Here is a 17,789-nt window from a genome sequence, read left to right on the forward strand (position 1 = left end):
GGCTTCCCCTATTAATCCAAAAGAGCTTTATTTCAAAACCCACTATTTTACCAGGCTGCCATTCTCAATAGTGCAGAAATTCTTCTGGATTCTTTGTGCCTGAATTCCAAGCAACTCAAATGGTCTTCTTCTCTGTAGAGAGTATTTATTTGTTCCATTTCCAAGGATAAAAAGGCATGGAACAGTGGCACCACTGCATGTCCAGCAGTTCAACAACATCAGGTTCTTCCCACTGTTCCTTGGACTGCTGCCAATGTCAGAGATGGCACCACGTCATTCACATACACAGGATGCGTGTATTAGCCAAACACCTATGTTTGTAAACCTCCTATTAATCATCCCTGCACTGCCATATATTAACATTAAGTAGGTGATTAGTGTCTTAGCTGTCAACAGCCCTGCTAGCTTGGTTACCTCTCAGGTGGATACTGTTTACTCAAGAATTTTATTGTAATTTCTGTTGGCAAAAAATATTCTATGAAGAACAAATGTATATTCCATCTTTTAATGGAATTCTTTTTCTCAGTCTTCATGAAACAAAACCCAAATACACAACCCCCCAAATTTAGCGTATAAAACATGACAATTCACAGATAGAGCTGGTAGACAATTCACTGTCAGAACACCAAATTTAGCAACCAGGAAGAACTGTGATTTTTAAAAATCTTCTTCAGCAAAGACTGGCCAGGGCAGAATCAAGCAGTACAGGTTTTGTACATTTGAAATACTTCTTACTTCTGCATACCTGCTCAAAGACTGGAAGAGGCTACAAGCACATTGCACTATTACTGGGGAGAGATCCTGTTCTGAACTGCCCTTTAAACACCCCTCCATGCACAGGAGGGCAGATCCTTAACTCTGGATATACAAGCAACTGCAGCTACCACAGAAGTCTTTAAGAGACATCATTTTAAGGGATTCAAATGACACTTCGTTGTTCTCCAACTATCTTATGTAAGTAGTGAATGTTTGGTACATGAAAGGAGGCATCTTTCATATCAAGAGCTGTTCATCGGTGTCTTTTACATGAAAGACAGAAAGTTGTCCCTACAGAGAAAGTTCTACCCTGGACTTTTTGCATTTCTGATATGAAGTTGCTTTTGTTTGGTTTCTTGCTCTTCCAGGGAATCAGGAAAAAAGAAAAATAAAACTGCATTCCAGAGAACACTTTAACTTGTGCTGCTGAGAATAGAAACTAGGCCAGGGGAGATTTCAGTGTTGCTATCAAGTGGGGCTTCCACCTATACAGAACAAAGCAAAAAAATCACTATTGAAAAAGTCTTTGTAAAAACATTCAGGGAAAATCTGTAGCTCAGTCTTCAGACAGACATGTCTCAACTTCAGAGAGGTCTGTAAAAGAGGAAGAATTCATTTGCACAAAGGACTTCAGGGACTCAGGGATTTTTTTTTGGGCATAGAAACTTCAGGCTGTGTGTTACCACTCCAAATCCTCCCCATCAGATCAATAAAGCCTGCAGTCATTACATCTGATAGCTCCTGCCTTCCAGGAAATGAGCTTATGAGTTTTATTCTAATTGTTAAAAGGCAGGTGTTCACACCACCAAAATCAACTGCAAAGGGAGCACTTAAGAGATTCTTGTTTGCAGTCTCAAGAGAAAGTAGGAATAAAAGGTCAAGCACTGGATTTCTCTTGCATTCACACACTGATTCTGTCTGAATTCCCCTTACCGAACACCTTTTCAACACAATGTTAATTTTTAAACAGTACCTTTCTCTGGCAATTGAATTAACTGGGAATTTGTCACTACACTCAAGTCAATCCAGATTAACGCACAAAGTGAATTTAGAGTTGAGCTAACTATCCCTTATTTAACCTTTGCCTGAATATTTTTATTCTCCAAGAGTCCAATTCCAAAGCTTTGAAGTGACTTGGAACCAGACACATTCACCCAGGGATAAAGGTATGCACAGTGGGGAAATCAAGCAGAAATGGTTAAACTGGGGTAAATTTTAAGCATATGAACAATGTGGTTTTACCTAGACTAGAGCTTTTTCCAACAACATAGACACCTCTTCTTTGACACTGGGAAGAAAAGTACAGACAGGGCTTTATCCAGTGCAGTACATTTACACTGTGGAGCTACATCCCTTCAAGAACTCCTGGCACCAACAAATTCCATATTGCCCAAGCCATTTGGCATAAAGATGGTGTGTATTCCCTCAAGGTGAGATTACAGCTCTGTGTGCTATTCAGAAAAATAGGCCAGACAATTGAACTTATTTTTCCAGGTGGGCTCATTTACCCTTTCTCACAAGTAATGCTGGAAAAAGACAAAAATGAATGATATCCCAAAAAGATCTTCTTTACACAGCTTTTAAAGCAAATGCCAGTTGCAACCTTCAGGGGACACATGCTACTGCTGCAGTATATCTGGTAATTAGTCTGTAAGGGTTTCTGTTTATGACAAGAGTGAAAACTAACTACTGCAGCAGAAGTAATATTGGCTGAACACAGATCTGTTGTTTTGTTCAGTCTCCCAGCTGTGCTCAGTGGATCTGTGCTGGCAGGAATGTGATGCTGGAGTTGGTAGAGCAGAAGTCACCCAGTTCTCCTAAAGGTGATTTATGCTTTTTTGAGGTTGCTCTGCAACCTTTAACTGCCCCACAATATCTCATACAGAGCACATCCCTCACTGTTTCAATCCAGAGATGTTCTGTAATCAGGAATGCACCTAGAGATCACCACAAGTTCTCTGGGAAAACAACACAGTATCCTTGAAATTAATTACGGAATGGCAAGGGGATTTAATCTTATTGAGATTTTATATAAAACAGCATTTAGCCCTGGCACTCACAATCTACACCTAATAAACAAAATAAAAATTCAAATCAGCCAGAGAAACAGCTACAACAAGCACTTTCATAAACTCCACAATGACAAATGCCAGTCTCCTATTTGCTGACACAGCACAGCAGAGGAACAAGCCACACTTTTCCTGGCATTAGCTTAAATGGTTCCTTGGATATACACTCCCTGTGGATAATGTTGGCCTGAATGTCACTGGAGCTACAAATACTTCATTTTTGCTTGTTTTTTTTTTTAACTTGGACTATATCTGCATGAGAAGTGGGCATGCTTTAGCCTTGTAAACTGTACATCCCCCACAGCCAGAAGAGTTGACTAAACAAGAGCATCCTCACTGCCAGTTACCCTGTTTTTCCAGGCAGAAAATTATTATGAACACCCTCAATGCCAAGCTGAGGGAGTCAGTAGGGATGTGAATACTTAGATGGATGTCAGTGGCCCTCTAGACTCAGAGGACAAGACCAAAGTGAGAATAAGATACAGTTATTTAATGGATAAGAGAAAGAAAAGTCATGGATCTGAGACACTAAAGTGGTTTTATCTCTGGAGTACTATGCATGCAAGAACACGTGCTGCCATACAGCATCAAACAATTTTTGGTTTTCCACTTAAAACTGACAGGACTACGATTATTCAAGGAAAACAAGTTCATTATCTTGTCTCTTCCAAGGAAGGGAGGAAAACTTAGAGCATAAAGACCAAGTGGAGAATGAAAGCAAAATGAAAATACAGTCAGGAGGGAATGATTGACAGTTGCAGGAGAAAACTAATCTTGTAAATGGACCAGAGGCTGCTCAAAGCGGATGCAGAGAGGAGGAATAAAGGGGGATTTATGCAGATTGAACCAGAACTCTCAAAAACCAAGGAGTCGATATCAGAAATACTATTCTTTTTTTGGAATCTCTAGAATATGAGAAGTGCTTCAATTGGCAGTGTGGACTAGTGATTTGACAACTTAACCATCCCAACATTTTACACAGTGTTCAACAGTACAGCAGTCTGAAAAGAGAGAGACTTTGGAAAAGCACTACAGCAAAACACAAAAAGTACAAGGAAACAATTCAGTTCCAAACCAGTTGAGAGGAGGTAAAATACCTCCTCTCCAAAATTATTTTGTTCTGAATGCTGTACTATGATCAACCTCTACAGCTCCAGTAACATGACCTACATGGATGTGAACCTCTGATCACTAGGATCACCATGATCTGGAAGATGCAGGATCTGTGCCCAAACCAGGATCTCTCTGCTTTAGCATGCAGTGGAATTCAGAAAAAAACCACATTATGGTGGGGACAGAGTAATGAAACCTCCACTGAAATGACAAAAAAAGCAATGACCTCTATTACTCTACTCTGCTTCCAAGCACCTTTTACAGCTTTCACTATTAATAAAATCTACAGTTATGTTTATAATAAGGTGTAAATTTTATTACTTTAACGTGCTTGTAGCTGTATGTTAAATTTTCAGAATATATTGAATCAGATTTTTGCAATTTCAATAAAAAACTATTAATATATATTTTTAGCTCAAGTAGTGGAATATCTTATTTCTGCTGTGAAAAAAGACAGAATGTATAACTACAATTAGCTGTAATTCAAAAGTTGATTCCTTGAATATAGGTATTAACAACATGAAAATAAAATTTACTTCCTGGAAAGCTAGACTTACAGAGGATACAAATATGTTTATAAAATATTATTTTGGTGTTTTAAAGTGCGGACTTCATAAGCATTCATGTTAAGGTGAATGCTAATGTGAAGTTAGACACAAAAAGCTGAAAAACTGCCATTAGCTGCACCCTTTACAGGTGTGCCTACATTAAAATATAGTCCTTTTTTATTTGCATTTGCACCTTTCCAAACATTCTACTGCTTCATTCCCTGCACCTACTATTTCAGAACTGCCAACATTAGGAATGAGGTATACAATATTACTAAGAGGAAAACAAGGTACTGCTTTATCAGGGAAAACAGATGCAAGAGACCATCATGAACTGTGAAATATTTTCAGCTGGCCACTGGTAGGGCTGTAGTTATATGAGAATCTTAAAGATCAGCAGTAGAGGTTTGTGCTCCAGTTAATACTGCCCCTCTAATTAGTGTAGGGAGGGAGAAGGTGGTCATGGAGGGATTGCCAGAGGTTGAGAGGAAAGGAACTTATTCTAGTGATGGAGTGGAAGATACGTGGAAAACCAGGGAGCCAGTGTTTCTTAATTCTTATGAAACTAATCCTTAAGGTCAGTATGGTACTAGTATAATGCAGTTCCCTTTGAAGGAATTAGAGGGGGAAGCACATAAAAGAATCCTTTTCTGGAGCTGTTTAAATACTGTGTTTTTATGGCAACAATACTATTGTAATGATGTCTTGTAGATTAATGAGGGTTCCATAAATGAATGGCCCAAACTGGATTGAGAAATTTACTGGCTTCTCTGTCTCTTTCTGGAAAGAGTATTTAAAAACAACACGCATTTGCTCTCAAAGGCTGCATGGGGTTTTCAGCCAATGATTTCCTCTGTCTGGTTCATTGAGAGCTGCAGAGAATAGAGCCTCTAATGGCACTTGCTGCATGGTTCCAGACCCTGTTTGTGACTTTGTCTGGTGACCAGGCAGTAAGTTGTCACACAGCACAATAATGCTAAAGATTTCTTGCAGAGGTCAAGGGCAAAGAGAAAATTACTACCTTACTGAGGTCATCTCAAATGCATTTCTCTTAAAAGAAATTATGTGACCACAGACTTACCAATTTGAAGGTAAAATGCACAACTAATAACGGTAAGCTAGGTTTTAAGAATTGGTGTTGGATAACTAAACATGGTATGTGAGAAGCCTTCTCAGGTAAGGTGGTGCTGAGTGCTGGAAAACACATCAAGAGGCTGCATTGAGCTCATCTGATCTGAGGCTGTGGGCATAACATCCAACAGCGGCAGTGGCTGGAGAGGACTCTGCTTACAGCCCTCCCTAGCTGCTTCTTACTTTCTCCCTCAAATTGAATAGCTGAGCTGTTGGTAAAACTGTCAACCAGCACAGGTCCTGCTCCTTAGCCTGCTGCTGAAGTCACTTAAGCCAGCATGCAGGAGGCTGCAGGGCTCATCTGAGCAGATTGGCTAGTGACTCTGAAAAAGAGGCAACAAGGCGGTGGGGATGGTAACCCATGCTCTGTACAGCTGCTGTGACAGAAGCATGGAGCAGAAAGAATGCAGATGTTTTTGGATGTCCTCTTTGCTCAGAAGAAGGATGCCACTTCCTGGACTGAGTTGTTTTTAAACTTTATTTTAAGGCTACTAAGATTCAAGCAAAATAACAAACTGAAGGACTTTTTACCTCTTTACTTCAGCTTCTGAGAAAGGAAGTAACTTTACTAAGAAATGGTGAAATCTTAAGCTGGACTGTAACAACAGGCCAGTATTCTAATACACTAAAGTCTACTCGAAAGAGTTAAGATGGAAGTGAAACGTTTAAAGTACCTTTAGAAGATCCACCTGTGTTAAAGGCTGGTAGGTAGTTCTTGGTGTCCAGTTTCCAGATGGGTTGGTCTATTTCACTGCATGGCAGTACATCAATGGGGACAGTGGTCACTCCTCTACCTTCTCTCTCTGCAAACTCTTCCTTCAAGAGCAATTGAGGGTGTTGCAGAACTCCCTTAAGGAGAGTTAGCAACAGTTCATGTCAACACTTGAATCAAAACTGGGTCCCCCTTAGCGAGGGTTTCTGTAAGAATTTTCCCATACACAAAATTTTTATTTAAAGCCGTGCAAATAGACAGCTTTTTTACTGCCTCCTAAAATACAATTTCCTTTGACCTTTCAAACCAAACTGACTTGACATTAATTCTCTGCTTCCTTAGCAGGCTGTCCCTGATCAGAAGTTTCTGACACTTAAAACATAAGATGAACTCTTGATTCCAAGCATGTCTAGCCTTACTTCTCAAAAAGCTTAAATTATGTCATGTGAAGAGGAGGAAAGAGGCATGCAGGCAGTATGCCTTCATTGGTGAGTAAAGTATATGATCTTCTTCCCTGCTTTCTTGACAAATATGAAAAGATGGATATAATTAGCTGTCCCAAGGACTAAATAAGCTTCTGACTTGCTACAGAGTAGATGAAGGTTATGTACAGTGTAGCATACAGAGCAACTCATATAAATAGTCCTCTGCAGAATTACAAAGTATAATGCCCTGCACTCTCAATCTCTAATAGAAGACTATTGCTCCTAGTTAGTTACAATCCTTTCAATACAGGATAAATTTAATAACACTATTCTTTTGTGCACTGCTATCCCAAAATACTGACTGAAAATAAAAAAAAAAATCATTCTTCTTTCTCCTTTTACCTAAGCCTGCCATTCTTCCAGAAGAATGCTGCATGAAATTCTAGTCATGTACATAATCAACTCAAAGGCTCACTCATGACTGAACTAATCTGATACTGTTTCCCTTAAGTCTCTTCTATACATAACATTTCTGTCACAGTGAGAACTCTGTTCAGGAGAAATATGACAATGGAATCTCAAATTCATAATCACAACTGAAAATCCTGGCTGTCAAGAATTTAGCAATGTGCAGTTGAGATCTGGTTCCTAAGAGAACCTTGGTTGCTGTCAGGTGTCTTCCAGACAGAGCCTCCCAATAGTCCTACTGTGTCTGCTTGGGCATGAGGCCAAATGGCTTTGGAAACCTCACAGTAATGCCCAACGAGTGTATGGGGATACTTGCTCAAACTACTTGGGGAGTGATGCTACACAGATGACAAACCTGCTTCTCTGCGTGCTCCTGATGTAGTCTCAGGACACAAAGGCAGCACTTGAGAAAAGTTTTTAATATTCTGTGCTCGATACTGCAGTTTATTGCACATCTAGAATAAACATATGATGTGTTCCTTAAGATGTGAGAACAACAGGTGTGCAAAAATCACCTTTCATTTGCTTAAATAACTAAATTTAATAAACTCTGTGGTACTAACATACAGGGAAAAAAACGACAAAATGTTGCCATGTGGCCCTTAATAGAGCATGATGTTTTCTGCTTGTTCTCTGTACCTGGGAATGTAGCATATCTCCTACTTCTATACAAACACTGATCACTAAATGTAAGCAAAGCATTGGTTTATCTTTAATGGAGACTCTGAGCTCAAGTTGCCTTAATTTCCCTACTGAGAGAAATAGAAGAGGCTTATCTTACATAAATGTAAGATATATAGTAGCCTGCTATTTTATAAATTTCAAGTAAAACTTTGACAACGCATCCTTTCTGAGATCAGCCTAAATTCAGAGATAAATGTGTAAGAACGAGTCAAATCAGCTTCCACACTAAGGCTGCTTTAGCTAACAGAAAACTTTTTTTGCCAGAGACACAAGAGCCACATCAGATACCTATATTAAAAAAACCCTCCTCTGAACAGTATCTGTTGGTTTTTGAATACCTCTTCTCTTCTCTGTATCTGTGTAAGCTTGGCTTTTATCCTATATGTTGGCTGTGAAGATGCAGGGGGTGGGAGGGGGAAGAAGCTCTACCAGTTCTCACTTGATGGATTAAATTACTATCTTCTGCTCTGTGGAAATTCAAATACTGTAACAACAGCTGAAGCATAAGGCACCAATGACTTCCAAGGATGCAAAGAGTAATTGATATCTTAATATGATACAAAGGAAACTAGGGGATATAATTTTACTAATGACAACTGCATTATTTTAAGTATTTTATTAGGTTGGCACTAAACAAGAATTAAAAATACTGAAACCATAAATCCAGTAATATGCTGGATAGGTAGGCTTTGGAGAGATCAAAGGATAAATCATAGATATAAATTTGTAACTACGAAGTACTAAAGCAATATTGCAGATGAAAAAGAAAAACCTCCAGTGTCAACTTCCACTTTTAAGCTGATGTCAGATGTATTCTCTGTGGCACCTGGCAACGCATTTGTATCCTGTGATGCCCTTGTCATGGGCATAAACCCCCACTTCCAACACTACACAGGGATTGCATTAAATCTGACAAGTAGACAACTGACTGTAGGTCAGATATCAAGTTAATGCAAATCTCAGGTTAACCATAGTTAAATATTTACACTTTTTTCAATGAAAGTTAACATGAGGAGGACATGAAGTTTTGGTGTTCACCTGGGAACCAGACAGGTAAAATCAAACCTGGTAAAATTGCTCTTGCTTTATTTGCAGGTGTGCCTCATAACTCAGTCATAAGAAACATGATGAGTGTGTTTAGCATGCCAGAACTAGAGATCATTGCACAGTGCAGAACTTCTGTCAATGCTGGAAATAATTCTGATATGAAAGGTACAGGTACCTTGACTACCATGACATTCAACTACCAACTACAACCTGCCTAAAGCTTCTGTGTGAAACTCTGGTCTCTGAAACAAAGGTCTCTCAATGCTGCCGGGGTGGGAACTTGTTCCAGTCAGACTAACTGGGAATGTGGACAACTCTTGCTTGTAAAGTATTTTAAGTTTTGTAGAAGGTAAGAGGGTTCAAAAAAACCAGAAACCTGGATGAGGCAGAACAAACTCATGTTTTCTAGGGTGTTCCGAAATTGCATTAGAGCAAGCTATGTGCAAGTTCTGGTTTGGGTCTCTACAGAGTATATGTCTCAGCTTCTGGGGAAGTCCTGTTCCTTCTTTTGGCTGGCCAGTGTCTCCTTTTAATCCATGAATTTGATGGTTCATCTTTCTATTCCACTGCAAGAAGTCTAACAGAGTGAGATCTGAGGAAGTGCACAGAGGAAACCTCAAAACAAAGGGGAATCTTTAAGTCAATTAAAGCTGCTGCTACCTTGTTAGTTTTGTAAACACTGCAGCAGGTAAGCATTGCTAATTAATAAACTGCCAAACACCTACCAGCCTAGCAATGAAATTGGAAACTTATTTCAGTGTTGCTTACAATTAGATTTCTCAACTTTGGAATGCTGCATCAAACTAGTTCAAAACTTCAGTGACTATTCTAGGAATTGATGGACAAGACTGTCATTGACTTCAGTTCCTGTGAGTACAGCAGACCAGGCTGAAGTTGGATGTGGAAGTTTCCCTGTCTGCAGAGTAATATAAAGTTCATAGATACTCCTAGTGATTCTGGTATAACTACAATTTCACTACAGCTATACCCATCTTTCAAAGAGGATAATGCTCTGCTAGAAAGACTTCCTAGGAAGAAAAACAATGGTGAGAATAAAGCTGGAAAAAGCTCTGGGAACTAGGAAGATGTTTCACAGGGAACTTTTGAGGACTGTAGAAAAGTAGGTCAGTCTTTGACATGAGAAGTTTTGCCAGCAAGTGTTGGAGTGCTTGAGCTACAGATGTTTGTTTACACTGACCACAAACACAAGTTTCATAACTCTGTAGTTGTTCTGGAGTTAATAGCGCCAGTTAATATTGTCTCTTCCTGCTTACGTTCACTCTATTACCTTGTTTTAGGAGACTTCTGAAGAATAGGCTACTGCACAGCCTTAAAATTAAGTTCATGGAAAAACCTGTCCTAAACTGATAAACAGCTACAGGACAAATAATACTACAGAGATTTTGATAAGACTTCTCTGTACAGAAGCAAATAAATAGGTGATATCTTGTTTGACTTGTAAGATTTAAAATAGAAAGCAAATGTCCTTACTCCTGCGTTGAGAGGCAAGACATGGCACTTTAACCATCCTAGGAGAATCAACCAGTTCATTTGGGTTTTCCTCCTTGCTGTTCTGACTGAAACCTCACAAAAAGAACTGATTAAAGAAGTTGGACTGTGGTCTCTCAAGAGTTGGATGTGAATTTGCTGTTGCTAACTATGACTGGATATTTCTAATCTACACCACAGATGCTTTCCAAATGCTGCCAAACCAAACTCAACAGGGTAACTATCTACAGGGTCCTTATTCTAGTGTGTTTTGAAAAAATAATTCTCTGCTAGTTGATCTCAGAACAAAGGTAAAGAGGCAACCCACAAATTGTTAAGCAAGTTGTTGTGGGGGGAGCCATCAAAATAAAACAACCCTGAACTTTGACTGCTGGGGAAGTACATCACCGGTGTTACTTTCTTTTCATAAAAGATACTACATACATACATTTAATAGTACACATTAGAGATAAAATGACAGAACAAGAAGAATGTGTTGAAAGGGTGAGAGTCAAGTAAAATGCCTTTCTGTAGCTTGAGAGAGTAACTGGCCCATCTTCCAGAGGAAAAAAACACAAAGGCATAATCTAATTTCATGCATTTGAGTTCACAGGACCAGATGTGCATAAATACTTGCAGAGACAAGACTTGGCTAATACTTCACACAAATGAATCTTCAGTTACCAACTGATGCTGCTTACAGCCAAACAAGTGAGTTTTCATAGCACTAAACTACCTGTAGATATGTTGGGTGTAACAACTGCTGCTCAGGCACGTGCCCTCAAAACAGTTTGTTGATAAACACATACACAAGCTCTGTTAGCAAATATTGTCCCTGAACAAGTGACAAGCTCTAAGTGTTTGTTGTCTGCTTTGAAAATTTGTCTGCACCATATTTACTGAACTGTTGTGTTCAATTTTAACTGGTGCCATAAAAAAATCTTAGGAGAAGTGCAATAAAGTATAATATTCTTGTTTTCCTGCAAGCATCAAATATATTGCCCTTGGTTTTAATATTTTTAAAATAGCAAAATCCATGAGAAGAGGGAATAAATGTTCCTGGCTTGAATTTTGGGACATTAGTCACAGCATGTTTCTGCACTAGTGTCATAGAGGAAGGAAAACCTATCTTTGCATTGAAATTAGAGGGTGGATTTAGGCTATAATTTAATTTCCACATGCCCAAATCATCCAGCATGCCTCAATGAGTAGAAAAGCTTGTAATTAACCCCTTCTCAGGAACCACAAGTAAACAGGATTGTTTGAGGAAACTGATTTCTCAATGTGAACTGGACTTCCAGCTAGAGTGTCTGTTGTCATGTTAAAATTAGGGATTATTTTGGGAGCCTCCTTCCTCAGTGATGCTTCTGGCCCTAGCAACTGTTCTTGCTTCCCAAGAATCCCTTGCACACAGCCCCTGGGTACAATGCCATGCTCCTCTCTTGTGTTAAAAGTAAGTTCAGTTCAAGTGCCAAGGTTGCAGGATCTGCTTAAGTTGGTGGAGTTGAACTCCCTCCCTTGTGGGAGCAGAGGAGAAAGTTTCCAGGTACTTAAAAGTATGAACTGAACAGTTTTTCAGAACACATTTCTCTCTTTCTTTCTATTAACTGAGTACATGCAGCAATAGGGTGTGTGGAAGACAAAGCATCTCTGAACTGCAATTTTCTCTGGAGCAGACACCTGCCCTTGGCAAGGGATGGGAAGTTTGAGCTGATGTGTCCCTTGCAGGGAGCATGGTCACAGCTGGGCATGAGCAGTTTCCTGTGGGGATGGTGTAGTGTCTCAAGGCTTCCTCACAAATGAGGAATGTCTGCTCAGCCCCTTTTCTGGTTTACTAAAGGCAACATAGACGTTTTTCAACTATTTCAACTTGCTATAAGTTTCAGTTATGAAATGCTTCTCCAGACTTTCCTGTTTGTCAGACTTTGTACTAGACGGCCCCTATGGCAACTTATCAACGTACTCTAACACGTTTTTTGAAGAAGTGCAGCCCAGATTTTGGCTTAAACTGTCCTGTCAGAAGTAATTTTATTTTTTTTTTACAAGGACAAACAAAGGAAGACTAGACTTTAGACACTTCAACACAAACTGCTGAGTGCTTCTAATAAAGCTTCTTGTCCATGCTCCGGCTGCTTGAGATCACAGTTTGTTGTCTGACATCCTTCCTCTCAAAGAGCAAAAAACATTTGCTCTTTAAGACAGCAAACAACAAAAAGCATTTCATTGAAACTTGGACAAAGGCCTTTAGGTAAATTCTGCTATCCAATAAAGACTATGTACAAACACATGCAAAAAGCACTCAAAAGTTTGCTCCCTAGGCTTAACTTTCAAGGCACTTCTCACTTCTACCAACAGCTTAGTCTGGTCTTGTCAGAAGCTTATTCTTTTTCTAACTGCCAGCACAAAAGGTTTTTAATTTATGTTTTGACAGCTAAAATACTACATCTTCATAAATACAAAGAACTGTCAATAGCATCAGCACAGAAGCGAAGAAACCAGATGCAGTAGTAACAGCTGGGGGAGACTGCAATGATTCTATAAAAAGTTAAGAGAAGCATCTGCTTATAGTTTGATAAAAGCTATCTGTCTAAATCCAACCTAGAAAATCAGATCCTGCTACAGCTGGCATAGAGATTATGAACATCTCACAGAACAAAAAATCCCCACCACCCTGTTTAGAAATAATAGGTTTTGATCAAGAGGTTATTTCCTTCACTTCTGTCCTTTTTATTGTAAAAAAATAAATGTAAACCAACTCACAACAATATTCTGATGTCTAAAGGTCAAGATAGCAAGTTTGCATCTGCCTTCTAAGCTTAGAAGAATTTACTTCATTAAAATATACCATATGTAAAATAAAGCTACTCTATTTCTCACACTATTAGTTTAAACATGGGCCTTTTGGTTGAGCCTTTCTCTACTTTGCTGAGATCCTGATTTGGAAGGTGAACAAAGGCTCTCGCCTCTCTTCTGAGCTCAGATCTATCTCATTTCATCAGCTTTAAATACACATCCAGGTACCACAGGCATAAAATCAGAATGCTTTTTGAAAGCCACAACATTTAAAGTTTTTAAACGAGCTGCACAGAAAGGCATTTACACGCAGAATACGTCAGCAATAAAAGACATTGCACGACCAACACATGTGCCAGTACCTCACGGTATGACAAGAAACAAGGTGTTTAGTTGCTCCTGGACCTGACGACCAGGTATTTCCTTCCCAAGAAGAGGTGCTTAAGCGCAGGCCGGAGGGAAAGGGATCAGATCCTCCTGGCGCAGAGCTATTTCACCTGCCCTCTGTAAGCTGTCCTCGCTGCGGGCGGGGGGCTCCTGCTGCCCGGGGCCGCCCCCGGCCCAGCCCCTCTCAGCGCCGGGCAGGGGCCAGAGGGGCGGTGGCCGCCACCACCCTGCCGGGGACTTTGGCCGCGGGGACCCCGCCACCCACGGCACCCCGCTGGGCAGGGACGGGACCCCGGTCCCGGCGTCACGGGGCCTCCTTCCCCGTCCCCCCGCCCCAGCCGGCTCCGGGCCGGTCCCAGCCCTGAGGGACCCTCCCGCCACCGCCGGAGTGCGGTGCCATTGAGAACCGCGTTGCCATAGCAACCCCCCTCCCGCCCCAGGGGCCTCGCCACAGCGGGGCGGCGATCCCCGCGCCCCCCGCGCAGCCTCAGGGCCCCCGCACGGAGGATACAGCTTGAAGCCGCGGAGGATCTCCTTGGCCCGCTCGTCCGTGGCCGACATGGTCCTGCCGCGCCGCTGGCGGGCGGACGGGGCTGGGCCGGGCCGGGCCTGGCGGGAGCGCGGCGGTGACAGCGGAGCCTCAGGACCCCCCGCCCCTCCCTCCCGCGCACCCGCCACTGCCCGGCGCAACCAACCCCGGCGCCCGCCCGGCGCCGTACTGACCAATAAGCTACTGCTGTCCCCTCCTCGCCCCGCCTTTTGGCTTAGGAATGACAGCGCTACTGACCAATCAGACAGCGCTCTCCTCATTCAAGGGTGGGTGCGCAGCGGTCGCCGAGACTTTTCGGTTGGGCCTGACGTGGCTGCGATGGAGGCGCCGCAGGATGACCGGGCAGAGGGAGCGGGCGGTTCCCGGGCCCGGGAGGCCACAGTAGGGAGCACTTCAGGAGGCGAGAAGCCGCCCCGGGCCCGGTCAGCGCCCGCCGGGCGGCGGCCGAACGGCCCCGAGCCGCTGGAGCTCGGCAGGCGCTTCCCCCCCGGCAGTGGGTGTCCCAAGGTTTCGTCTCTGGGGCTGCGCGGCGGAGCTCCAGCCTTGAACTAGGGTGGTGCTGGGGACCTGGGTGCTCAGACCCAGAGCGGCTTCTGCTGGAGACCTGCAAAGTCCACTCGGACGAGTTGTGTGTTGTCTGCTCCAGATGACACTGTCTTGGTAGGGGGTTGGACTGGATGATCGCCGGAGGTCCCTCCCAAACCTGACAGTTCTGTGATTCTGCGTGTACCGAGGCCGGAGCCAACAGGACCAGCATTGTGGAGGTTTAAAATAAATAGCGTGCTATCCCCTGGAACAAAGGCAGCCTTCTTTGTGCTGCAGAAACTTGAATCACAGGGCAGTTTGAGTTGAAAGGGACTTAAAGACCATCCAGACTGGCCGTGAACACATCAGGGATAAAGCATCCACAGCTTTGTTGGGCAATCTATGTCAGTGCCTCACCACCCTCACAGTAAATAATTTCATCCTTATACCTAATCTAAATCTGTCTTCTGTCATTTTGGAGCCACTCGCCTTCTATCACTAGAGCTCTATCTCCTTGTAAAAAGTTTCTCCACAGCTTTCTTGTAGGATGCCTTCAGGTACAGAAAGGCCTGAATAAGGTCACCCTGGAACCTTCTCTTCTTCAGGCTGAACAATGCAAATTCTTTCAGCCTTTCCTCATAGGAGAGGTGTACTACCCTCTAATCATCTTCATGGCCTTTCTGTTTGCGTAGCAGAGTTGATTGTGGCGGGGGAAACTCGCAGGTTTGTTGGCATGTCCCGGGAGCCAGGCTGCTCTTTAACATGAGGAAATTAACTCCTCTGTTAACAATCTGAAGGCTACTGATAAAAGCATTAAGTCATGGTAAAAATAAAGCCAGCAGTTCTCAAAAGAGGACCAGTGAACAGTCAGGGTGCCATCAGTACACTCACTCATGGCTCCACTTGCTTCCAAATCAGCCACTGTACAGAAGTGGAGAATGTGAGCGTTAATAAAGGCTGCATTTAATGCATAAGGACAAGGCCACTGCCAGTATCACCAATAAGAGATCTTAATAATAAAAATAGGCAGCATTTATTTCCCTGATGTATGTGATCCATGCTCAATTTCCCACCATCAGCTTAAGTATATGAAGGGGTCATTTTGAGTCTGGGCAGAGTGCCACAGTCAGCTGTGCAAATACTTATTTGTGTTTTATTAAGAGTCCATCCTGGATTTTAGCTGTGCTGTGGAATTGCATGCTGTCTAAGGAGGAGGGACTAAAGATCACCAAGGAAAAAAGACTGATGAGGAGAAAAGGCAAGCAAGACAAAAGCAGACAAAAGAAAAAGGCAGAAACAAATGGTTGTATATAGGGATGAGCCTGCCAGATGGAAGTAGGACATACTGGTTTACAGAAGTCATGAGGAGCTCTATTCTGTCTCTGTTCAGGCTCCTCAGAGATGAAGGAGCCAGAGACCAAATGGATCTCATGGAAAGGAACTCTTGCAGCTTTGAAGCACTTCTCTAGCACAGGGGTAGGGATGTTTGTGGAGTTTTGAGTTGGAGCCTTTGCATTTCCTGACCAAGTCTCAGAATCCCCAAATTTGCCTTGCTGTGCAGGGAGGCACAGGCCTCTCATTTATGAACTTTTCAAAATCACAGAAGAGCTCATAGCTGAGGTGTGAAGCTTGTGTGACCTGTGCAGGGCCAAGCAGCAGTAGAACATGTGACAGCACAATTCAGAGTGACAAAACCCCTGGGATCCCTCAAAGTCCTTGGGCTGCATTGACACAAACAGCACTCTTGAGATATCATCTTAAAAATCTGCTTGCAAGGAAGTTGCTGCAAATGCCTCTATCTTTTGGTGCCACTTGGAACCGAAAACTTTTCCTTCACATCTCTGGCACTTGCTTCTGAGATACCACTGCAGGTGAGATGGTGCCTCTAGCCTGCTTTCTGCTTCTCCAGCAGCTGTTCTCTCAAGGTGCAGGTAAAGGAGCTGGTGTTTCTGCAGAGCAGCATAACTGGGAGATAGTTTAGTAAACTGGGGCTTCATCCCACCCCACACTTGATGGAAGAGGTTGTACAACTTCACATATACAACCACCCAGACATCACTCCTTGCCTGGCTGAGATGAGAGTCCAGCAAGCAGCTTAGTCCCTGGGTCCTGGGAAATACAGAGTTTGGAAACTTTTCAGTAGGGCCTGGGAGCTCCCCTCCACCGAGCTCCGGAGGTGTGTGCTGGCAGCTGCAGGGAATAAGGATGAAGGGTTGTGGAAGCACACATAGGTGAGTAATGAAAGATAAGAAACAAAAGTATTTTCAATGTTGGCCCTCTCCTTGGTGAGGTCAGGTGTCCTCAAAGTCTGGGGGTCCAGGACCCCACTGCTTGGGGACATTACTGTGGCAGTGCAGGGAAATAAGGGGACATAAGGCGAATTATGTGCTGCCTAAAAGGGACCTGGATTGCAGAATCACAAGGGGAAGAGGTGGGGTAAGTCAAGAGATAATGCCAACATTAAAAGATAAAATGGATTAACATCTCCTGGCACACAGAGAGCTGCGTGGGTGGAGCAAGAGGTTGAAATAGCTGTTTAAAGGCAATGAGACAGCTGGACAGCCACATATTTTTCCTCTTAAAAAAAAAAAAAATCCATCTCAAAAGCTGAGCTTAGCTGACGCTGTCCTCCAATGTCCAGGTCAGCCAGCCAGGCTGGCTGTCAACAGTTGGGAGGTATCAGGACAGGGACTCCTGGCTGACTTACATGGGGATAACAGATGATTTTTAACCACAGGTTCTAGCAAAAGATTGCAAAACCAATCCATGGAAAATAGCTTGAAATCATATATTTCCATTTTTATTTCAGCCTGGAATTCAAGCTTTAGCAAGTGTTGGGAAAAAGGAGGCCACACACTGCTTGTCCAAGGCAACTGTTCCAGCAACATGTCTGCAGGATGACAGGAACCGTGGGGAAGGGCCTGGTTAGGATGTGATTAAAGAGGTAATTCTCCCTCCCTGTGCAAATGAGAGCTAAGTGTGGCTTAAGTAAATTACTGACTGGCTTGTTATAGCCCTGGCTGAGTTCCCTTGTTGTGCAGAGCCTGGCTTTTTACATCCAATTTGCTTTGAAGCCCAAAGTGTCACAACAGC

At 42.6% G+C, this 17,789-nt stretch overlaps 1 protein-coding gene across 2 annotated transcripts in view; it reads right to left on the bottom strand.

Annotated features, from left to right (window-relative positions):
- Positions 1–14,496, bottom strand: part of PDE6D (phosphodiesterase 6D) — a 33,987-nt gene extending 19,491 nt beyond the window's left edge. Inside the window, exon 1 of one of the 2 annotated variants that reach the window (XM_014254306.2) lies at positions 14,409–14,496. Coding sequence is in view for 1 of the 2 variants with exons in the window: in XM_005525008.2 (XP_005525065.1) it covers positions 14,133–14,182 (50 nt within the window). In the remaining variant the exon portion in view is untranslated. Of the gene's footprint in view, positions 1–14,132; positions 14,295–14,408 lie in introns of those variants that run through there. The other variant, XM_005525008.2, reaches the window with a different exon arrangement.
- Between the last annotated feature and the right edge of the window lie 3,293 nt (positions 14,497–17,789).

This window comes from Pseudopodoces humilis, chromosome 11 (genome assembly GCF_049639895.1).
Source record: "Pseudopodoces humilis isolate 2021_Gansu_Grassland_sample_001 chromosome 11, ASM4963989v1, whole genome shotgun sequence".
NCBI classification, from domain to species: Eukaryota; Metazoa; Chordata; class Aves; order Passeriformes; family Paridae; genus Pseudopodoces; species Pseudopodoces humilis.